Here is a 12,155-nt window from a genome sequence, read left to right as displayed (position 1 = left end):
TCTACCTTTCCACCTTGTTAAGCATTTGCCAGGCTTTGGGCATATGGACAAAAAAAGAACAAGTACCCAGTCACTGTCTACGGAATTCAGCATGACTATGCAGGATGAGTTGTAGTCAAACACCATCCGCCAGATGTCACCCAGCGTGTTGGGCAATGGAGACTGGGTAGCTAGGTAAGCACTCTTTTTATTGTAACCCTGTAAAAATAAGCATGTTGTCCTTTCACATTATTTAAGTCAACCCCTTAATATCAATCGTACCGGATTTTTTATTGTGCCAAGCCTTCACGAGTCGTCATGAACTAATGTCTTGTGGTCAATTTACTACCAACTTTAATAAACAAAAGCCAGATGTACATGTACATCTCTCACAATTTATCCACTTAATTTATAAAAGACAGACAGGCAAAGACAATTAAAATTTCCAACTGACTGAATACAATAAAAAGTACTTATGCACAGACCAACTCCATTCACTGCTGGCTATAAACAACCATCACCGTAAAACCTGTTACCATAATGAGACAGAAACTTCACAGGCGCACCTGTAACGGAGGTCTCTACATGCATACCAAGTTCACAAAGATCAGTTGAAGGACTAGAAAATGGGCAGAATTTGTGTTCCTCGTTTTTGAAACCCCAACCCCTTACAATTAGTCCCTACTGCAGCCACACATTCACAGCATGAACAACCGAATAGTGAGGATCTTGAAAATGAGTCACAAGAGTCACATCACAGCCACTTTTGGGTTTAAGGCCTTTACAAAAGTCTTTGCACAAATGGAAGGCTGCATCTGAATCTCTTGTTTAGAGCTAGGTCTATGTCTTTGCTCGATTGGAAATGAATGGAGACACGCAGACCTAGCCGTAGCTCTGGAAGCCCGTTTCGGACACGGCCTAAAGCAACACAAACCCTCCACCTTTTTTTTTTTAAACTACATAATGCCTATATTCATCAGGATGGCAGAGTGAGAGAGATATATCAGCACAACAGGCTTGAGTTGCTCTTTCTAATGCAAAGTGAAACAAAGTTATAACAAAAAATGGCCTTGTGACTCATTGTCACAAAATAGGACACATTTCCATGATACAGTCTGTGAACAAGATTAACTCACATCCAAAAATACAGCGTTGATGAAGTTGGTGCTGCCCTCCTCCCCAGGGGTCATAAGGTAAGGACGAATCTTGTCAGCTGACACAGAAAATCGCAAAACAAGGCTGCATTAACCCTAAATTACCATTCAAGATCCTCTGTCAAGTCTTGACAGATTTGATACGTCTGAGAAAGGTTGGATACCCTATTTAGATCATGTGTGACGCAGTACATCGAAATCAGGAATAAGTGGCAAATTGACTTTTTGAGATATGTACATGGCCATAAAGAGAATTTCATAAGCTTTCAAATGATACACATTAGAAGTGTGTTGATGGTAGCCTTTCACACATAAACTTCCAAAACATACAGAAACCGCCACATTGATTTTTTCAACATTTACCCACATCCCCACTTTACTCGGCCATTACATAAACCGGCCACAGCGATTTATTGCTGATTACGATGTACCGGGTAACATATATGAATTAAGGCTCAACCATTTGGTGTCTTGGAGCATGCTCAAGCAAAATAAGTGGATCAAAGGTCAAATTACCTGGAATGAAATTTGGGAATCTATTTTTGGCCACGTTAGCAGATTCTAAGCCTCCGCGACATTTATCCTCGGTGTATGTTGCTGTGAAGGTCTCCAACATCTGAATTAGAAAATCCATGCATTTAAAACACATAAACAGAAGTATCTAATGATTTGTAATAATGCCAAATTTGCAGCAATGTTGTTTTGTCCTCATCAGGAAATATGGGTCAAAAAAGGCTTCTACCCAAATAAAGATGGAAATGTGTAAATTTCTCAAAGTTCCCCAATTTCTAAACCACGATTAGAAATTCTGAAAATAATTAAGTAATGAATTGCCAACGAATGCATAGACAGTGTGCGCTTCCACACTTTACTTTGAACTGCTCTTCGATGCCTGTGGTCCCCGTTTTGCGATCTCGTTTCTTGAGTTTGGCGTAGTCTTGCTGGAGTCTGGCCACCGGAATGGCCGTATTTTCCGTCAGACAAGATTCCAGAAGGGCGTCAAAGATGAACTTGTATTGGTCCTGGCAATCAAAGCACAGAGAGATATGTGTCCACTACCGGTCACAAATTTAAACAAGTAACCTAAAATGCCTGGCCCTAAACAGTTTTTGCAAAACAAGCTAACACTGTGATAGCTACGATATAACTAAGGGCAGGGTATGGTGGTCACACAACCAGATATATTCAAGAGCATCTGTTGAAATCCTGTGAAATGAGTATGTCAGATACGTGTTCTCTCATGAGTGAACTAGTTCAATAATTTCAAGGCTTAATAAAGACTTTTATCCTGGGAGAAAATATACGCTGCAATGTGAGAGTCACCCTGACTTGCCCCGACGTTTTTTTACTTTTCTGGTCCCCCACAATAACTCTAATTTCTATGTGTACTCCCTGCAGCTCTGGAACACGTATTCGCATCTTCACAACTCCGGTATACATATGCATGTGCTCCCATCTAATCTCCAGTACATGTATGTTGACAATCACACTGAAGTACAGATGCTGGGTTGAAAACAACACTTACAGAAGAGAAGGAATTTTGGCACACAAGAAATGGTCAAGAGTCCTTTCACAGACTTCAACATAACCAGAATACCCTTTTGTCAAAATATACTTGGTTTCCCAATTTCAATCAAGAGATCAAGACCTCCACCATACTGTCAACTTTCTCAAGCTTCACTATCTTGAACTGTATCGCTTTCTACATTTCAGTATACAGGACTCTACAAAGAACTCGACGGCAATGGCGTCACTACTGTGGAATGAACTCCTGGGTCAAGGGTCACAATGGCGGCGGCAGGGGAGAAGGAAAGAGGGCACACCTACCACAGTCTGCACCATCATGATTCGCTGCTCCCTCATGGCATGGACAAAGTTGAACACCCCAACTTGCCCCTCAGCTTGTGCCTGGGTCAACATGGAGTCCAGGGTGATGAAGGTTCCAGTGCGGCCCACGCCAGCGCTGTTGGTAAGCACACCAAAAGGTAAACAAGCCAGTCTTAGTGCTGAGCCAATGCTTGTTGCAAAGCGGATGCCAGTGAGAGGCTGGAAAGTACGCTTTATCCAATTAGAGGGATATAAAAAACTACAAATATCTCAAATTGCCAACAGGTCAGACCTTGAGGTTTCCTAACAATGGCCCCGATCAGCCATTTTTTTCACCTTAACAGTTTTATAAAACTTGTCACAAAGTATACTGGCATGCACTGTTGACAACATTACACCGAAGTGATTAAACTTCTTCTTGATTTACAAGACCGAAATGATGCAAACATTCCATCAAAGGCCACTTCTTTGTCATCACCTGCAGTGTACGACCATAGGACCGGGCTGGGTAGTCTCAGCCGCCTGAACTCTGCGGACGAACTGAAGCAGCGAGGACGACTCTGGTGGCTTCATGTCTGGCCAGGTGGTGTAGTGGAAGTGATTCAACTCCCGGAACACCCCCTCTGGGTCACTGCACTGTGTTGGACAAGGTATTCACTTGTTAATAAGTGTAAATTCTGTACAATTTATGATCAAATGCGCTGTACTCTGACATACTGAACTATACAATGTGGACAAGCATAAGGCACAGACAGGCATCTCAGGCATTGGCCAAATCACCACCATCTGTCCATGGACCACAGACAGGCATCTCAGGCATTGGCCAAATCACCACCATCTGTCCATGGATCACAGACAGGCATCTAAGGCAGTGGCCAAATCATCACCATCTGTCCATGGACCACAGACAGGCATCTCAGGCATTGGCCAAATCACCACTATCTGTCCATGGATCACAGACAGGCATCTAAGGCAGTGGCCAAATCACCACCATCTATCCATGGATCACAGACAGGCATCTCAGGCATTGGCCAAATCACCACCATCTGTCCATGGATCACAGACAGGGATCGTGAGTGTAGACTTTTGCAAGAGGAAAAATGGAGGTCCTGAGCAGCAACGAACAACTGTACTCAAATAATGGCCTGCAGGCTGAGAATCGAACCCAGGAACAAATTGGTGAGTGGAAAGCACTCCTCTCAAGGAGTCATAGCTTCCAGAAAGTTACCAGATAACTGGCACCATTTTTAAGGCATAATTTTTGAAACCTTGGCTTCATTGTCATCTTTGGCTTGTGGCCTCCAATTTAATCTAGGGCCACTGCCTTTTGGCTCAGTCTGGGTCAATCTTTTGTCCCAGGTACACAAAAGCTTACAATGTGGAGGGAAGCAAGTACGGATGCAGTGTCAGTGGCAGGAATCTAAATAGCTGTCAAGGCTCTCTCATTGCACTGCAATGCACTCATAAGCACTGACCACAGTTTATCAAGTGAGGACAAGATAGGGCAATTACCAACCCGTAGGACGTCAGGACGTCAAAAGCAGCAAGGTTTCCACTATTAACATTTGGGTCCTGGATAGTGCTACGAGAAAAAACCGCTGAAAGGCACCTCAATCGAACCTATGCACAATAAAATGCCCTTGAACCTTTGTAGATGTGACTCTGTGCATGCAAATTCTGGCAATAGGTGGTTATCCGGGGTCAACGGTCTAGGTGCTGACCTTATACAGGTGGAACGTCCTCACGACGTAATTGGTCAAGACCTCCTCTGAGATGTTGGTGACAGTAAAGTCTGCATACTTCTGGGAACTATCCGGCCAGTACTTTTCGCATTTCACCTGGAGCATAAAATAAATAGAGCAACCCAGTCAAAAATGTTGACTCTCCATGACTCAACGGCAAAACACAGCACTGAAACTGAACACACTTTAAGAATTTTGTTATGTCAGGCATTTCAAGTAACACCTTTAGACAATGTCTTCAGCATTACTACGTTCGCTCATTGGGCCCATGGTACATTCTTACAGCCAAGTAGCATGCAATAGCCTACACTGGACTGTAATTGGTGGAGCAAAATAAGGATTCCTACTCACAGTCGCGAGTACAAGCTCACAAGTTGGGCCGAAACCCAAAATCCGAAGTCCCTACCCACAAGAAGTGAGTGCAAGCTCACAGATTAGACTGAAACCCAAATCCGAGAGAAGTACCTATGTGATCTTAGGTTAAGGAGCATATCAAAAGGCAGAACGCTCCTGTGCCCACTGAAACAATCCTTTATGGAACACTGTAAGTTTGCAGTGAGAATTCACTGTGTTTCCAGGAGGAAAGACACCATTTGAAAGTTTGCGTGAACCCATGTGGATTGTTCTTTCCTATGGTACAAACAGCGGGTATTCCTGATCGGAACTAGCAATGCTCTCACTGAAAGGTTCTTTACGCTTACAACATTTCAAAGTACTCATCATTTGCCCTAGGTAGTGATGGCCATTGTAGAAAAAAAAACACATGGTCATGACTTCAAATTGAACTGTTTCCTCCATACCTTTCCGTTCTCGACGAGGTTCGTCAGCATGACTATTATTCCGACCTGTTCCTGCCACAACATACGCCACATGTCAACCACGCTGGCCTTGGTAGGCCCTAAGAGAGAAATTGGTCCTGAATCAAACCGGGGCATTTGTGTGTTCAAAATACGATAAGTCGATTTCAAACAGGAATTTCAAAGATGCGGCAACTAAAAATGGCATGCGAGCCAACTTCACGGGCAAAACAGTTGGCAAGATCCTTGTTACCTTGGCAGGCTATGTACTGTGCTTCCTGCTTGTATCCCTGTGGAACAAGAAAATGAGAGTATCTTGAACTGGCTTCAAATGAGTCAATTCCACTACACTGAACGAAAGCTACGTGGCTTACTCATTCACATGCTAATTTCGGTCTATATTAAGGGAATAAATATGTGCTTGGAACGGCTCAGGAGAATGGACGTGAGTAATGCCCAAGCTGCGGGCGCTTTCAAACGATTTTGTTCCAGAATTTTACTTTCATTTTCCTGAACGTCTCTGTCCATTTTATGGAATATTCCTTGTGCAAGTTGTCCAAAAGAATCTCTTTATATGGCCTTGGCACACGCGTAGCATGCCGTGTGCACACAGACTCTTGACCAATCAGAATCGATTAAACTATCTCGTAACCCAGGTGCCAGTGCGTGATTTATGCAGTGGGCATTTTCACTTCTCAACGGGCATTATCAAATGTTGATATACGGTAAAGTACATGTAGTACGTGGTTGAATAGGGAGACTGTCTGAGGTATTTATTAATTAATCTCATCAAGCCTAAAAACTGTACAAAGGAGACAATGAGAAGCAGTTACTGCTCTAGAGGAGAGCAAAACCTCTGAAGAATGTTGTGGAATGGAGCTGCCTAGGGAATCAAAACCCAATTCACAAGATTTGAACCAGGGCCGCCAAGGTGACAGGCGAGGAAAGTACCAGAATACCAACATGGCTCCCCAATTTGTCTGCTACGGAGACATCCAAATGACCAGCATGAGGCCAAACGTGCAGTATTCCTATTCATCAAACCTTTGAAAGTGCTTCTGACGGTCAAAACGAGGGCAGAGAGGGCGAAGGGGTGACTTACATTGATGTAAGATGCGTTGATGTAATCAGAGTGAGGACTGTCATCCGGGCATCGCAGGACGACGCGGGAGTGGTCATCTGGGAAAGTAAAACAAAATCTTCAATGTGGATCACTGGTCCGGTGCTACAAGATTCATCGTTTTAGACATCCTCACAATGACAACACTTACAGGCCACGATGTTGGTGTATCGGTTCTTCTTCATGTTATGACTTTTCTTGGCCACTGTCCAAGGGTGAAGGGGCGTAACTGGTAATGTCTGTCAATCAAGTGGATTTGAAAAACAGAAATGAAGTGCAAAATCAAATTAAGGGTATTGTTTCTTGAAGTGTGAGAGGCAGATCTCATGAACAAATTGCAATGAATACAAATGGTGTCATTGAAAAATCCGTTTTACAAATGATTTTCACATGGCTGTCAAATCTTCAACAGTCTGAAAGACCATCACAAGTCATCCACTCTTGTGTTTAGTCATCCACTCTTGAGTTGAGTCATCCACTCTTGTGTTGAGTCATCCACTCTTGAGTTGAGTGACAAGCTACGCAAATGAGCTGTGACAAGGTCATTCTGCAGTACTTTGCCCTTATTTATCCCTTGTTACATGTGAACAAAGAAATCATGCTTCAATTTGATTCACTGGACCTCAAATACTGTCAGTGGCTGGTATCTACAGTACAGCAATTTAGCATGAACTGCTTGGATGGGAAAACATCTTTTGGCAAGGTACATGTAACCTACAGATATCACATGCCCATTTTTTCTACCTGGTCCCCCCATCTGCCCTTGAGCTCATAAAGCCTTTTACTGTCTTTGATAGTCACTGTGTAAACACACTCTGAAGACCCTCAATATACCAGTGTCCACCGCGCTTTCTTGGACTGACCTCGTACTCTTGCTGGAATCCGTTCCTGGACTTTTTGCTCTTGATGTGGTTGGCCAGGTTGCTGAGAGCAACAGGGTCTTCCAGATGAGAGTGGGCTGGCTTCTTGTTGGCGGTGGGTCCCAGCTTCTCCTGGGGTCTGGCTGGCGGAGTGTCGCTGTCAGGAGACAGAGGACTGATGTTTTGGTCCTTACCTGTGACACAAAATACCACTGAATAACTGAAGTCAACACTGGTGTTGCATAATTAGGCCACACATTAGTCAAACACACCACTGTGCCTTTCCTACGGGACAAGGCATTCCATTTTCCTTTGTTCCTTTAATACAACTTTTTCCAATGGACTAAGCACTAACATACACATTAGAGGACTGTTTTCCCACAGACAAACGTTCATTGGAATGTGCACAAACCCAAAAGAACCCTTCAAACTTAAAACCTCAACTTTTAAGAAGCAAGTAGCATTCAGATGGGCGGCACTACCTCAGTGTAACTGCTTGCGATTGTGGCGGCTGGATTGGTCGATCTGCAAATGGTGTATTAGCTTGAAGCTTACCGTGGATGGAATGAAGGGAGAGCTCTGACGGAGCTCGGAAAGGTCCATCTTCTTTCCCCACTGACCTCTGGTGACGTTTCCTGATGACCAACAGAGAGTTTTGCATTTTCAATTTTCTCATTGAAATCTTAGGACAGCATGGATTCCTCAGTGAATGAAAATGTTGGTATCATGCAGAGAGCTCAGTTTAGGCCAGCACACCCAGGCAACATGTGCACTTTGCTGGAGGGTTACTGCAAATCTTCGTTTTAATATTTTAATGCAAACAGGTAACCAGCCAAAACAATTTGTAAAGTATATGACGACTGACTGGTTCACAGCTGAGTTTACCAGTAGCTCCAACATGGAAAATTTGTCAAGCTGCATTCAGACAAAACGACACTTACCAAATGACAACAAGAGCCAAAACCAGAGCAACAGCAGCAAGCATGGACATTGCAACAGCGACACCTACAGTGAGGCCAATACCCTGACGTGAAGAAGACAGTCCACCCGCCACTAGATATAAAAAAAGGTCAGAGAGGGTCAACCACGGTACAGTTTCTGCTGTTGTGCTGATGCTAACCAGTAACTTCTCTAATTCGCCGTGTACAATGTATTCAATTTCTTTAGGGCTTAGATGAAGAAAATCTATCAAAATTGACAAACGGTGGCAAACGTGAAGTGTTGCAAAACAAGGGATCCTTTGGTACATTTATTTTAAGGTTAAAAAGTTTAAATTCCTTTTTAGTCCTAACACAAGTCAGGTTGAAGAAGGAAGCCAGCAAAATGCAACAGGATCCAACACATCATCAACGAGAACCCTGTTGAGTGCAAGAGAAAGCACTAAAATGCAACAGTGGATTCTAGAGGTTGCCAGTTCAAATGCCAACCAAATCAGCGTATCTCCACACAATCTGCTGAATGCAATTGAATGCAACACAACTGCATTAAGAATAATGTTGCATGCGATAGAGTGAAACAGAAAATTCAACAAAGTGCAACAAAATCAAGTGGTGGAATGAGTAGCTGCAAGGGATAGGCAGTGGCCTAGAAACGGCGCACAGTTTATCTGCCACTCAGTTCTGACTGCTAATTCCAGCTATGAGCAACAACCTCTGACCACCAGATTCTTGGGTTGTATTCAGCAGGGTTTAATTTGGTCATTTTTCTCATTTCAATTTGAAAGAAATTTGGCGACAGGCAACACCAGGTTGTACCTTGAACCACGAGGGGATCTTCATTCCAAACCACGCTGAATTCCTGCAAAGTACACAAGCACACAAGACACTATTAGAAAAGGAATAACTACACACGGCCGCAAAGCACTAGGGAAGCCACAATTAGAATAAATATGATCAGCAAAATTGTCAACTACGATATCATGTTATAAAGACGACATCTAGCTATAGCTACATGCAGTTGTCCCCACACTGTCTCAGCAAATGAATTTCCAATAAGAAATTCAAAATGTCTAGTAATTTATTTTATGAAATGTGGGCGCACTATTCTCAAAAAATCAGCACGCTATAACATTCTTCTCAGGACCAGAGAGACCATTTATTTTGGCGTAAGCTTCAAGATTTAACTGCTTCTTTGCAGAAAAAGGCTCCTCTAGACTCTACCTTGTCACTAATGCGGCTCACAGCACCAAAATAAATCTCATAAGATGCTCCCTCCTGCAAGCTTGGGTTGAAATAGCCGTCATACTCTCGGTCATCCCCGACGACAAATACATCTGGAAGTCTCCGTGGCAACTCAGCAGCAACGTAGGACGTGGGACTCTCCGTGAAATGTCCAAATTCCAGACCGGACCCAGCGGACCTTCTGTTGGTGTCCACGCCGGCCTTGGTGTTTTTCACTCCAACCTGATAAGAACTGGGAAAAAAAGGGCAAGTGAGTAGTTTCTTGAGATAACTCAAAGAGGGTAATCATTTCAGGAACTCTACTAAGTCTTTAGAGGGTGATGATTTCAAGAATTTCTCAGTGAGATATGCAAGTGAACGAACCAATGGACATAGAAACACAATAAAGACTTTTTTCAAAACGCCATGGTAACTAGTGACAGTTACAGAAATTATTGCTACAGTACATTCTGTTAAGTCAACCACTCTAGTTTCCTGAAGCATTGCAATTCGTATTAAAGTTAAGGCTTCAGCAAGTTCCTTGATTCCATCAGAAAATCCTTCTAAACAACAAGTTTACATTGCTAGGATTAGCTGTGATCAGAAATGGCCAAGTGCGGGAAACTCACGTCACATATTTCGAGGGTGTGGTGCTGGCTAGTTGGATGGTGATAGAGGAAGTGCTAGATTGGCCATTACCAGACAGCGTGGGTTTCTCAGGGGGTGTCATGCCTGCAAGACATGAGGTGTAAATTTAGACAAGAGTGTGGTTATACAGACATACAGCGTATGGAATAGGAGAGCATGTGGGAATGTTTGTGTATCGCACGCCAATTAAAAAGGGATTGTCTGAAATAAGAAGGGGTGACGTTCCTGAAAACTGGCAAAAAAAAATTGCTGGGAAAAATGTCATCGCATCTTTACATTTTGTACAGGTTTGCTCACTGAAATATAAAATCAAATATCTTTTCTGAGCTCCACTGTGAACATATACGGTTACTGTTACGTCAGGAATCATAAGTCAGGTTGGTGTAGTGGCTCTTTCCTCGCCTTCCACCTCTGGGACCCGGGTTTCAAATCCCATCCAGGTCAGCATGTGGATTGCGTTTTCAGTCCCTACCTGACTCAAGGTTTTCCCTGTAATATTTACCCTGGATTTTCCTCCCACCTCGATAACTGAAAATTTCTTCATTGTCTACTTAATTATCACTTCATCCTGTAATTGGTGATAAACGTGCTGTGGATGAACTAAATTAAATAAATAAACTGTGTAAATAGTTTTTGTACACATTCAGTGGGAAATTGGTCCAAACACAATTCGGTCTGACCTCAGTAAGCCTGCAACCAAGATTTGACCTCTGACCAAGCTATGTGATCTATCACTCTACAGTACAGTTTGCTGGAAAGTGCCCTCAAGAATCAAGCCTCAAGCAGGAAGGTCTATGCTACCTGTTGCTGGTGCAGTAAAGGATTCCACCTTCGCTTTCTTTCCAACAACATTGGTGCTGGTGACAATGTAAACCAGGAACTCGTATTCTGTGGATGGTTCCAGGTTGTAGACCGTACTGCTGGTCATCGACTCATCGGGTATCTCTTGGCTCTCATATTTGGAGTCAGCGTCAAAAGTGAAACTGTCATTGTAAGGTCTGGCTACGACCCGTTGATCAATCTGCGGATAATCAAGAATGATCGCTGTGACTGGCAACGGCTCATCTCAACCAAATTTTGTGCATTTCAATTCAGGAAAACCTTGACTGAGTACATAATATGCTCACTTTAATACACTGTTAAGGACGAAAACTGCACAAATATAGAAAAAATCCATGCAGGCGAAACCAATACAGCTGCATTTCAAATTTGACCCTCAGATCTTGGAAGTAGAGAATACAACTTTTGAGACTTCTTTGGAGTTAAAAAAACAAAAATCCTACCACAGATTTAAGTTGAAATAAACACGACTGATGTTAAGATTTTAAAGTGTATAGAAAAGTCTTTGAAAACTACAGAAAACATTAACAATTTCAAAGTGATTTTAATCTCCGAGGTATTTTCAAGTCGTTTCATTAATCTAATGGTATTTATTCCACTGAGCTCACAAAATTGTCTCTATTCAAGACCACCTGTGGTGAACAACTGCAAAGCCCACATTTCTAGATGACTTATTACCTTATATTTAAACACCTTTCCATTGGAAAATAATGGAGGTCTCCATTCTAGCGTGACGCTAGTCTCAGAAACAGTTGACACAGAGAGTGACCCAGGCTCAGATGGAGCTGGATAAAAGAAACAACACTGAAAAGTTCACTCTCTGATTCTCCGTTCAAAATGAAAGTGTTTAGCACCCTCTCTTGTATCTGTCACAATAAACACTCACAACTTGACCATACTGTCTTTTTAGTTAATCAGCCTATACTGCCGTTTTAATCATTTCAAGTGCTAAAACAAGGCACCTGTGACTAGAAAAGTATTTGATGCTCACAGCTTTCAATGAAAAATGAACTACGTGGGCTACTTTCT

The 12,155-nt window shown here is 42.7% G+C and overlaps 1 protein-coding gene across 10 annotated transcripts in view; it reads right to left on the bottom strand.

Moving 5' to 3' along the window:
- The window catches only part of LOC110978502 (uncharacterized), a 51,360-nt gene that overhangs the window by 12,467 nt on the left and 26,738 nt on the right, over positions 1–12,155 (bottom strand). For 9 of the 10 annotated variants that reach the window (XR_015427348.1, XR_015427349.1, XR_015427352.1 and 6 more), the window contains exons 29-47: positions 11,805–11,911; positions 11,088–11,307; positions 10,268–10,370; positions 9,639–9,891; positions 9,234–9,276; positions 8,421–8,532; positions 8,035–8,114; positions 7,483–7,673; positions 6,771–6,858; positions 6,602–6,678; positions 5,753–5,789; positions 5,503–5,600; positions 4,682–4,798; positions 3,439–3,596; positions 2,961–3,096; positions 2,006–2,155; positions 1,650–1,749; positions 1,116–1,192; positions 67–198 (exon numbers count right to left, since the gene is read on the bottom strand). Coding sequence is in view for 2 of the 10 variants with exons in the window: in XM_087144062.1 (XP_087000188.1) it covers positions 67–198; positions 1,116–1,192; positions 1,650–1,749; positions 2,006–2,155; positions 2,961–3,096; positions 3,439–3,596; positions 4,682–4,798; positions 5,503–5,600; positions 5,753–5,789; positions 6,602–6,678; positions 6,771–6,858; positions 7,483–7,673; positions 8,035–8,114; positions 8,421–8,532; positions 9,234–9,276; positions 9,639–9,891; positions 10,268–10,370; positions 11,088–11,307; positions 11,805–11,911 (2,279 nt within the window). In the remaining 8 variants the exon portion in view is untranslated. Of the gene's footprint in view, positions 1–66; positions 199–1,115; positions 1,193–1,649; positions 1,750–2,005; positions 2,156–2,960; positions 3,097–3,438; positions 3,597–4,681; positions 4,799–5,502; positions 5,601–5,752; positions 5,790–6,601; positions 6,679–6,770; positions 6,859–7,482; positions 7,674–8,034; positions 8,115–8,420; positions 8,533–9,233; positions 9,277–9,638; positions 9,892–10,267; positions 10,371–11,087; positions 11,308–11,804; positions 11,912–12,155 lie in introns of those variants that run through there. The other variant, XM_087144063.1, reaches the window with a different exon arrangement.

This window comes from Acanthaster planci, linkage group LG12 (assembly GCF_054643075.1).
Source record: "Acanthaster planci isolate LZ-2023a linkage group LG12, COTS_SCS, whole genome shotgun sequence".
Lineage (NCBI taxonomy): Eukaryota > Metazoa > Echinodermata > Asteroidea > Valvatida > Acanthasteridae > Acanthaster > Acanthaster planci.
The sequence above is the reverse complement of the archived record's forward strand: the minus strand, read 5'-3'. Positions and strand labels throughout refer to the sequence as shown.